This window comes from Clinocottus analis, unplaced genomic scaffold (assembly GCF_023055335.1).
Source record: "Clinocottus analis isolate CAN_PGR_092001 unplaced genomic scaffold, fCliAna1.0.p SCAF_12, whole genome shotgun sequence".
Taxonomy (NCBI): Eukaryota; Metazoa; Chordata; class Actinopteri; order Perciformes; family Cottidae; genus Clinocottus; species Clinocottus analis.
In genome coordinates this window covers 821,162-832,600 of record NW_027175843.1, presented here as the reverse complement: position 1 = coordinate 832,600, position 11,439 = coordinate 821,162, and the positions used below count along the sequence as shown (strand labels likewise).

General features: G+C 44.5%; 1 protein-coding gene across 2 annotated transcripts; it reads right to left on the bottom strand.

Moving 5' to 3' along the window:
* Positions 1-608: 608 nt before the first annotated feature.
* LOC137782781 (RCC1 and BTB domain-containing protein 1-like) lies at positions 609-8,177 on the bottom strand. Of its 2 annotated transcripts, none has more exons than XM_068572398.1 (12): positions 8,077-8,177; positions 6,661-6,868; positions 5,712-5,862; positions 5,466-5,632; positions 4,748-4,906; positions 4,553-4,660; positions 3,983-4,125; positions 3,679-3,869; positions 2,869-2,995; positions 2,604-2,755; positions 2,382-2,512; positions 609-1,786 (listed from the first exon to the last, which is right to left on the bottom strand). In XM_068572398.1, exons 2-12 carry the CDS (start codon positions 6,784-6,786, stop codon positions 1,646-1,648), a joined length of 1,596 nt encoding a protein of 531 aa, XP_068428499.1. In that variant the 5' UTR covers positions 6,787-6,868; positions 8,077-8,177; the 3' UTR covers positions 609-1,645. The 2 variants fall into 2 exon arrangements, with proteins under 2 accessions (XP_068428499.1, XP_068428498.1); XM_068572397.1 differs by having other exon boundaries at positions 6,661-6,865.
* Positions 8,178-11,439: the final 3,262 nt, after the last annotated feature.

Below are 11,439 nucleotides of genomic sequence, written 5' to 3'. Positions count from 1 at the left end.
CAAAATGTTTAAAAACCTGTACTTAAGGATTTTAGAGTTTAATTATGTCTTGAAAAAGTTCCACATTATGATCCGAACCAAACTGTTTTTTCTTTGGTTTGTTCCTTTTGTTTTACTAGGATGTCTTCATGTACTTTTAAGAAGTTTTATTGTAGCTCTGCAGTAGAAGAATCTACTGTGTGAATGAATGTGTGAATGAATGTGTGAATGTCAGAAGTCAAAGTTCTCTTCTCTCAAAAGGTCCGTCCTCCTCAAACGGAGTAAATATAATCAAGACTTAAACACGTTTACTCTGAACCAAAGAAGAGCAGAAACAAAGCTCCAGGAATCTGTTTTACGTTATTGTTCAAAAGAAGAATTCATGTTTAGTTTTGTTCAGGTACTTTTTTATAACTGTTATAAACAACTGTATTAATGTTTGTTTCCTTAAAACTTGTTGCCATTTAGTTTTTCATCTCCGTGCTTCATTTCACGTCAGTGAAATAATTCATCCAGTGAAACAATCTATTGAAATTATTACAACACATGAACATCCTGTCATAATTGTAATATGTTACACTTAAAAAAAAGACTTTACAGAAAACACAAATGTCTTTTTATTCATCTGCTTGTAAAGGTCACAAAGGTTTACTGGCATTTCATAAAAATCCGTATCAATCCATCGACATCATTATTTTTTTATGTAAAAACTTCCTGCATAGAAATGTTGCTCTTATATATTCTTTAAAATGCTCACAGCAGCAGTGCAGATGTCACTAAACAACTTCATGAACTCTTAACTCTGTAAAACATTCTTTAACATACATTACGTGTCAAATGGATGAAAAAGTATCAGCAGCATGAACTTCTTTAAACTCACTGCAGTGGCTGCTTTTAATCTCAGCTGGCAACCAGCAGGTTCAGCTGCCTGTGAACTGTGTTGAGCTCTAGAAATACTAAACTAAAGAAGCACAATGGCGTTATAGCTGCACAAATTAGCATTTTCCAACCTATAGACTCCATAAAGCGAATGCAGCGCAGGCGATCTGTTTCACATCTACAGACGGAGGAGTCACTCGGTTCTGAACAGGAATGAAACCCGAGTTCCTTCTCTTTGGGTTTCCTTACAGCCGAGACCTCTGGGTTCAACCACCACTGACGAGAGTCTGTCACGAACAGACTTCATAAAAGGCGTGAATCTGTATTCTTTATGTCAGTGTCCAGTCTTCAAAATCCATCCAGACATCTAAAAGTGCAAAAAAAAAACAGCCTCAAACCTCAAAAAATCTGGATTCCAGATGGCACATCCAAGCTGCTCCAGGATCCGGCTTCAAGCAAAGTGCAAACACTAAAGAAGTGACTTGGCCAGTTGAACAGAGTAACAGGAAAACGACACGCCCGGTGGGAATCCTTCAAGTTAAACAGACTCGCGATGATCAGGTGAAAGCTGCGTCCTGCTCCACGCTGTGGAGACGAAGAGGCAGCGAGGCAAAGAACTACTCCACCTGTCCAGCAGCGCGGCCTCGCGTCAGTCTGCACAGACTGAACTAAACACGCTGGAATGAGGTGAATGTCAGCAATGAGGCGACGGCGCTAATCTTAAGACGTAAAGTTTGTGTAAGCGCCCGTCAGTGAAGGCTGTCGTGTGTGAGTCTCATCTCCTGAGTCAGTTCTTGAAGGCGCCGCAGCGGCTGGCTCGACATATGAAGTCTTTGAGCAGGTCGCCGTCGATCTGCCAGAACGCGGCGGTCTGGGTCACTTCAGTCAGGTGGTTCACGCAGAACTTAAAGCAGAACTCCTCCAGGTCCTGAAGGTCAGAGGGAAGAGCAGCCATTAGAACATAAAAGAGCTTTTTGTCGGTCTCACGAGATACTAAGAATAACTCAGGAGCCGGTTTTGTGACCAGCGCCAGCAGCTCTGGGGCCGGTTGGTCTTTTCCTGCTGGTGTCACAATGAGTGAGCGTCTACATACTTGACATATGGGCCCGTCCAAAAACAACAGCCGGCTGCTCTTTTGACCTCTGAACCCAGCCGTGCCGGCTGCACACAGTCCTCCTTCTGTGCAAAAATACTTTCTAAAATCATATCGGAAGATAATGTGAGGCTTCAGTTACCAGAGATCAACAAATGAGGTGGATACCTTTCAAATGAGTCTCTTCAATATGACATTGCTTATTGTTTTTCCAGTTCTGTTATTGAACATTATTACGTACAGGGCTTGAACCTGAACTTATTAGCGTCACATAAACTCTGGGATGCATTTGTGTAGTTAACGAGGACAATGGATTTTCTCTGTTTCACTAACGGACGTTTCTATCCCGGTTTCAAACCGACAGCCCTGAATCTCTCATTGAAATGCAAACAAACGGATGACAGCCGGCAGACAGGTGTTGACCTCTGACCTCTGCGTCGTAGCGCACGGCGGCCGACAGCAGGGAGAAGGCGTTCTCCGCGGTGATCCCCCTCTTGATGATATGCTGACACAGCCGCTTCAGCCGGTTCTCGCAGTACGACGTGGCGAGGTCCAGCAGCCCTGCGGGAGCAGAGGCAGGTTAGCACGTTAGCGCGCAACGCCGCCAGGTGAATCAGGAAAGGTGAGGCTGTGACGCGTGTGCTGTGCTGACCAATGGCGTCCTCGGGAGGCAACTCCACATTGTCCGTGTAGAGGAACTCCAGGAAGGAGCGGTACACCGGGTAGGAGAACTGGTCGATCTCAATCACCTCCTTCATGTCTTCGTTCCAGTGCGACTGGAACATGGACCTGAAGTGTTCACACCTGCACGGCGGGTCGTTCCAGGACACATAAAGATGTTGTCGTTAACTTAAATGATTTATATTCTTTAAGTGTCGTAACTTAAACCGACAGCTGTGACATGAAACGCCCCCGACCTTATTTTGAGAACCGCTTTGTGGACGTAGATGTATTTGCCGTCGATGCAGAACTTGAGGTCGGCCGTCTCGGGGTTGTCAAACTCTTTCTTTAGAGACTGAGCCACGGTCAAGAAGTCATCGTGCTCTGCACACACACACATACACACACACACACACACACACACATACACACACACGCACACACACACACACACACACATTAAGCGCGCAGGAGAAACCAGCAGTGGTTTGAATGTGAAACAGGAAGGACCACAGTTTCTCTCATCTTCTAAATGAGGATTTATGAGATAATAATGAATCATTTTCATGTAAGTTAAGAGTTTAAGAAATGTGCAATTTGGCAGTAAAAATAAATAACAAAAATAATAATGCATTTTATTTATATAGTGCTTTCCTAAGTACTCAAAGTCACTTTACAAAACAGTTAAAATATCCTAATTATACGTCAAATTATCAATTTAATTATTCCAATTAATGAATCATTCCAATTAACTTCTGAGCGAAGGCTGAACCGGAGCAAACATGCACAGATGTAAACAAAATGAATTATGATGCCGCAGCATCGTGCATGCTGGCTCACTGCCAATGCATGCTGGGACATTTGAATGGAGCGTCAGCTGTTTTTCCTTCTATGACAAGTACAAATGTCTCCTGTGGACGAAGAACGAGGACATTCCTGTGCAAAGGAACAACTCTTCATGCTAGCTTTAGCATGCAGCACCAATAACAGGAAGCTCAGGTGTGGACTCAGACGTGTGAAAGGTCTTTTAACGAGCGCGTTATGGGCACGCGAGCCCGTCGTCTTACCCATGGAGAGAAGCCTCCACATGACGGAGGGCGTGGCGAAGCAGGCGAAGACGTCGTCTGTGCAGGTGAAGTGCGTGAGGTGCGGCAGCACGATGGACTGACCGCGGCACTGACCCCACATGTACACCTGGCCGCTCTGAGTCTTAGCAGCCGACGTGTGCGTGGAGTGACAGGCGGCGATCTCCACGATCCTGTCAAGGGGAGGAAGAGGAGGAAGAGTTGGCGGCGCCGAAAGAAGATGAGGAGGCGGGTTTGTTCTGCCGTGTCTATGTGTGTGTGTGTGCGGCGGCGGCGTCTTGCTCACCTCTCCTTCTCCGTCATGATCTGGACCGGACTCAGCTGGTTGCTCTTGTTGCCGGTGCCCAGTTGCCCGTATGTGTTGGCGCCCCACGTGTACAGCAACCCCTCGTCTGTGAGCGCCAGGGAGTGAGCGTAGCCGGAGACGATCTGGAGGAAGCGGGGGACTTTAGATGCAACACCAACAGTTCCAACACTGAATAAAACTAAAGATGTTTGTCATACGTGTGCATTCAAACGTGAGGATTCATATTGTGAACTGAATATCTTTGAATGTTGCCTACGCAAAGGAAGTTATGACTCATGTGATGGAGGTTTTCATCTTACTTGTTTTAAAGGAGAGAGCTCAGTCAGAAGGTGACATCACACGCGTGTGTTTGAGTGTTAAACTCACATGCATTTTTTTCAAGATTTAAAATTACATTTTGTCCTCAAGACTTCTTGTATCCCCTCACAGAACAAAAAAAAACAGAATGAATTGTTCACATTTTTTCATAAAAAATGATCATACAATGTATTTCCTCTCCGAGTGAGTTGCACAAATATGCGTTGTTAAGTTGCTCGTGTAGTCTCACACCTGTTGCACGCACAACCCCTGCAGAGCTACGATGCGACAGGGAGTGAGCTGGTTCCCATTGTTCCCAAGTCCCAGCTGTCCGTTCCCGTTGTAGCCCCAACCGTACACCTGCAGAGACGGGACGAGAGCGTGAGCGCCGTGCGGTGGCCGGCGTGCGACAACGCGGCGTCCAGCGGCGCAGTGTCAGTCGGCCACCTCTCCGTTGTCCACCACGGCCAGAGACGACGTCTGCCCGCACACGATGCCGACGGCCACTTTGCTCTGCAGGCAGCTGGACACTCTGCGGGGGGTCGGCTGGTTCGCCGTGGAGCCGGAGCCCACCTGACCACAGTTGTTGTAGCCCCACGCAAACACCTGGCAGAGCGGAGAAGATTAATCATCTCATCTAAGAGCAGACCGTTATGATGACACAACAACTATTATCATCGTCACATGTACAGCAGCCTGTTGATGCAATGTGACACATAATGATGTTTTTCATATATTTTAACTGGAATTATAGACTCTGCTGTACCGACTGTGTCAGATAAATTCACACAATGTGGTGAAATGTAGTCGTATAAAAAAAAAAAAAATCACTGTAACTAAAAGAAAAAAATAATTAAATTTAGGGAAATATGTGTATTTTCCTTCTTGATTCATACCAACAATTCAAGAGCCTCTTTTCAACCACGACAAATAGGAACAGGCTGTTGATGACAGCACGTTACAGTATAATGTCGACTGTGTTTGGAGCAGTTTGAAGCACAATAGTGTCCTCAAAGCTGAGCTGGTTTCATAAGTTTTCAGCTCAGGGGGATCAGCTCCTGCTGCGATTGGACTTAAAGTCCTTCGGTGGTCTGTGTGACTCAGCACTGCCTTCGGCAAAAGCTGAATCACATGTCGTTACACAAGGTTTCAAACAGACTCTCACCTCTCCAGAGTCAGTCAGAGCCATCGAGTGGTGCGAGCCACAGGCGACCTCTGTGACCTTCCTGTTGAGCAGGTTGGCAGAGACGAGCACCGGCGCCACTCCTTGGTTGGTTGTCCCATTTCCTAGTTGGCTGTAACCATTGTGACCCCAGGCGAATAGCTCTCCGTCTGAAGCGCAACAAAAGATTAGTCATTCTGCAGCACTTTCTAATCCATCTGCGGGCAGCGGGATTAGCGGGCGCAGTACCCTCTGTGGCCAGCAGGACGTGGGGGCCGCTGCCGTAGCTCAGGCTGACCACCTTCCTCCCGCTCAGGAAGTCCAGCTTCTTGGGCACGATGCTGCTCTGGCTGTCGCCCGTTCCCAGACAGTTACTGCAGTTCAACCCGAACACATACACCTGGAGAGGTGAGGGGATGGGCGGGGGGGGGGGGGGGGGCAGAGAACATGTAAGGTGGATCAGTGGTAAGCAGGGCTCAGCAGAGACCGTCTCCTTCAGCCGAGTAGGTGACAGGTCACATTCCAGACACACTAAGATCAACACCAGACACACACACACACAATAGAGCTACAGCATTGATGCATTGAGCACTGGCCTACTGTTTATTTTATATTTTAAGTTATATCTTAACATTATTTAAGGAAATATAGCTGCCAGAATGCAAAACGTTTTAAGCGAGAAGCTCCTGAATTCACGTTATGTTTACTGAAATGCTTTTCTGCAGCCAACTCCTAAATCCATATCGTTGAAGATGCATTACTTTTTTTGGCCACTAGAGGGCAGAGAAAACAGCCGGAGACAAAACGTTGACATATTTTTGCCTCGTTAAAGTTGTTATGGCTAATAGTAAGCCATATATGGACACAGAGCAACATTAGCCAGATTAATTCATTTGGAGTCATGTTTCTGGCTAAATGATGAATGAAAGTCTCATATTCACTCTCCTTGAAGCTCTGCTGCTAAATGCTCCATAATGTTCACCAGCTTGTTTCTAACTTTGCCTGCTTGCTGTTTGGTTAAGGGCTGGTAGTGCAGAGTGGGATTAACCTGCTGTGGTTAGTAATAACAGTGATTTTAATGGGCTAAACACAACCCACAATGTGCTGAAGTAAATTACAGTAATGTGAAGTAGTGTAGGACGATGGCTTCCCTCGCATGTTTACCTCCACAACCCCGTCTTCCCCTCTGACGCCTCACCTCGTCGTCTTTGGTGACGTAGATGGCCTCATTGGCAGACGTTCCAAACACACTAGCTTTTCTTATCATGGACAGCTCCTGGGTCCCCATCAGGCTGAAAACGGGCCATTTGGTCACATCCACCATGGTCTGAGGCGCGGGCGGCGCGGTGGAGGAGTGAACCCCAATGTGAAGGCAGGATCAGCGGCAGGAGGAGCTGCCAGTGCTGCTGATGATGAACATACACACAGTCAAGCAGCATCAGAGACACGTGTCCAACCGTATCAACATGAACTCAGTCAACGCACCTGAACACACAAATAGGAGTTTAGAAAATAACTTCGAAACACCAAACGTATGGTTTACATGTTGTACTCCCGTGTCATTTGCAAGTGCCTGCATCATTTCAAGTGTTGATTGTAAAATATATCTATATGTTATTCGGAACACAGTTTAACTTTGGATAAAAAGAAGCATTTATTAGCAAAGTTATTCAAAGCATTCGGTCTTTTGTTAAACTTGAAATACTTTGTGACAAACAAGCTTCAAGCACACACACAGCATTGTTTTTTTGGATAACTTAGGCAGGGGGTCCTGTCTTTTACCTTTTACTTAAAGCTATGTAATGTCAGTATTATCATAATGCTACCATATTACCATAATGCTACCATATTACCATAAAGCTTTAAGAGCCCACGATGTCATGCTAAACCCATGAATCATTGGGTTATGTGGTGTAACTTCAGCTCAAACAGATCAGGACTCTGTGTGTGTGTGTGTGTGTGTGTGTGTGTGTGTGTGTGTGTGTGTGTGTGTGTGTGTATACATACACACATACATATCTACGTGCCATACATAAACTGTAAATGTTGATTAAAGCTTGAAGCATTACTTTTTTACAACCTAAAAGCATGAAAGAATAAATAGAGACGTTTTCTCAGATTTTACCCAATGAAGCTATTTGATTCAAATGTATTAAGAAATATATTTAAACTCCCTTGAAAGTCATGTATCTAACAGGAACTGTGAGTATTAGTGTTGATGCTTTTGTTTCCAGCTTCACAGTCACGTGTAAATAAAGTTTTCATCTGTTTGAGGATGCATGTTCACCCACACACGCTTCACTGAGGCTGTTAAGGGTGAAAAACGGCGTATGACCCCATAAGGCTTCCGTCATCATTTCTTTGGGTAAAGCAAACACGGGCTGCTGAGCTAACACCGGCTAATGTCGACCTGTGTGACAAACAACGTATTCAGCTGACTCAACACAGCGAAGTGGACCCAGTCGCTACTAGACGGATCGGTTTGGTGCCTCGACTCTGAGCTCACAACCGGGAACCGGTAGAAAACAATAAAAATAAAAGTAGCCTAGAAAACAGCTTCCCAACAGCTGTGCAGGCTACAGAAGAGCAATTTAAACATGTCCGGTAAACCCACCTGTTAAAAAAGGTCTTGTTCTGTCGTTAACGGGTCCGTGGCGGGACGTCCGCTCGTGTTTTCTCTCTCTCCTGGAGCCGACACACTCAGCTGCAACTGACGCTTGTTTCCGGAAGTGGTTAAGTGGCTGGGGGGGGAAAAAATCGGGTCACGTGATTAAAAGACCAGAATAGTCGATTGCGGAAAAAAGCTCAGACTCGATGGTCCACTTTGAATCCAGCCCACGAAGCCGGTGAAGGACAATTTCACCAGACTTTTTCTACCACATTTCATGGTCTTATAGCCAATAATACAGTGTTCGGTTGTATTACAGTATTAAGAGTTTTGTTTGATAGTTTTTAATGTCTGTATATATTTTTCCCAGAAGTGAAATGGCAAAATATTTTCCCAACAAACTCCATTCAGTCGTTTTGGAGCTTTACTTTTTTTTTCATAATCTAGCTCAGCAGATGGTTTGCTCAGTTGTCATAATTGTACTTTTTAAAAAGACCTATCATCCAAGTTGGACGTTGAAAGTGCTAAATCCAATGAATAAAATTCCAATCCTAACTCTGAGTTCATCTCATTTAATAAATACAGCCTCAGGTTTGCTGTTTTTTTATTTTTTTATTCCACACTGTAGGCATCAAATCAGCAATTAAAATTGATTTTTATGACACAGAAGCTATTGATTAGGTAAAAATCCATGAGCTGCTTTTATTTTATTACCCCTAAAGATGCAACCTTTTAAATTACCTCACCATAAACCTGGGCCTGGGACTCTGGATCAAGCAGCGTTTATTTTCCACTTTGAGGCAAATTATCTTACTATTTTTGCACATTTTGGTTACAGACTTTGCAATAAACCCAAATTCAGCATCGGCAGGGTGAATTAATCATTGTCCCCGACGTCAACGTGTTCTCCAACACACACACAGGGGACGGAAAAAAATGTGCATTTTACAAAACAATCATGTTTATTACACAATGAGATGTTTGTAACCAAATCTTTAGCACCAAATCTGCCAGTGAGTGCAGCCCGATATACTCGGGTTGCCAGTTCACAATCATCACCTGAAGAAAGACAAGAGCCGAACAGCAAATACGTTATTATATGCTCAAAGATCTCACCTGAAATGTAAAGGATGTGCCACTGAAAGGCAGTACTTAACATTTCTGTTTGACAAGATGATCAATCATAATCTTCTTCGTGGAGAAGAAGGGAAAGCAAACTCATGAGCTCAAGTGGGAAAGGGAGTTCCTCCTACTCGCACAAATTATGGGACTCCATCCCCGCTAAACGCTTCTCTCACATTCCCTCTTATGGAGCTCGAGTTTGACTAATTGTATGCATGAATCACAACACTTGAAAGCACGGAGGATCCAACGGCTAAACAGCAAGTTTATTTTGGTTAGGATCAGAAACACAGATCATGTCCTGAGGTGAGATGAGATGACATCCCCTGACTGAAGTATGGCGATGGTGATTTGTGGCGTTCGGAGGGAAAATGAGTGGGAGGAAATGCATGTTACAATGTCCAGTGAAGTTAAATGGGAGGGGAGCAGTAACTCTCAGCGGAGAGCAGCATTGACCATTCCCATGGCAAACTCCAAACAACAGGGAGACCACATATTAGCGTCGCTCCCGTTTCAAAATCCTCCAGTTGCTCAAAGAATTGTTTCTATTCAATAAAACCTAGTTTTAGTTGAAATGAAAAACAAAAGGCACAATGATTTTCAACTCAATCTTGTCTTTAATATGCACAAGAGTTGAAAGCATCAATGAGCCACCTTAAAGAGAGAAATTCAATCTAAAATTTATAAAAAGATATAAACAATCAGAGGCCAAAACGCTGTCTGTTGCTTTTCTCCTATTATTTTATTTAAAACAACTTTTCATTAGCAAGTAAAAATCTTGCAACAAACATAAGCTTGTATCCAATTCAGATACAAGGCAACGAAATTGTAAATCTTTAAAGTGGCTCGGTCTAGTCTGCTAGTTCATGACTGTACACCCTCTATAGTTTTGTTCAGTAATAAACAGCTAGTCCCAAAAACAAGCCGGGGCTTCTCATAACAACCCACCCGATATTTAAACCCCCCTCCCACCTGATCTGACCCCCTCTCAGTAGTTAGCAGCCAACTAGAGGATCATAAAGTCTTCCAGACCAGGGCCAGGGGCGGGTTCAGGGTTCGGCACCTTGAACCCGACCCCGTACGCCACCTGGGACATGGGACGGCACATCTTAAACAGCCCGTCACCACTACGAAGAGAAGAAGAGAAAAAAAAACAGCCTGTTCCAATTCATCAGCATGTCATCACAATACATATGCAAGTCAAAAAATAAAATCATCGAAACAAAGAAATATTGCTTCGACAAACAAAATAAAACAAAAAAACCCTCCCCAGCCATCTTTGACAGTAAAGTTATCGTCCATCCAATGACTGTCAGCTGCAGCAGCTTTGTACAGGCTTTATGTAAATATATTCATATATTCATTAGACGGCAAGGAGAGATTCACATCACATTTTTGTACAATTATTCAAATTGAGTGATGACATGTGACCTCTTCATCGAAAAGTAGTCGGGACCTGTACTCGTGATGCAAGTCTAGTCTTGATGAGCGTAGGTCCCGTTCTGCAGGCAGACATCACGATGCCTTCTCAGACGTGTGCATAAGACTAAAAACAGACACATGGAAGCTCCGCCGACTCCACCAGAAGAAGCTGAGACATGAACCCCAAATATAGCTGTTGAAAGACAGAATTCAAAATAATTAAAATGAGCTCAAAAAGGTCAGATAAGCAATTTGGGTAGATTTTAGCTTGGCTTTTTCGTGTGTTTTAGCCCCGCCTCCCTTCCCTCCCTTTCAAAGTTTCACATTACAGGAGAGTCCCAAGCGAGCGCGTCACTGGATCACAGGACGTGACCGAGCTCACGCCGCTCCGGGACGTCCTGCAGAGCCGACATGTTCCTCTTCTCTGAAGTCTCTGAGCCTCCTCCCATGACGGGTGTTCACATCCGTAAAAAAAAAATAATAATAAATTGTCGCCGCTCTGCTGAACCAGAAGCAGTTAGCCGTTAGCAGGTTTTTACGGTTGAAAGAAATAATTATGGCATTTTCTTCACATTTTTATGATTTTTTTGTTAAGCTTGATAATTCAACAGTTGTCACATTTAAAAAAAAGTGACGTCATCGAGTCAAAAGTCCCGTCAGTCGAGTCCTCTTTTTGCCTTGGAGCCCTTCTCCTCCCTCCTCCGGACGCTCCTGGAGGGCCGCGGTTAATCGCGGCTAAGCTCTGGGATCAACTCGTTAAACTGGGTGAGAGGGTGTCATCGGGGTGCCCGGCCATCGGGAATCTGTGTGACTAAAGTGTGTCGA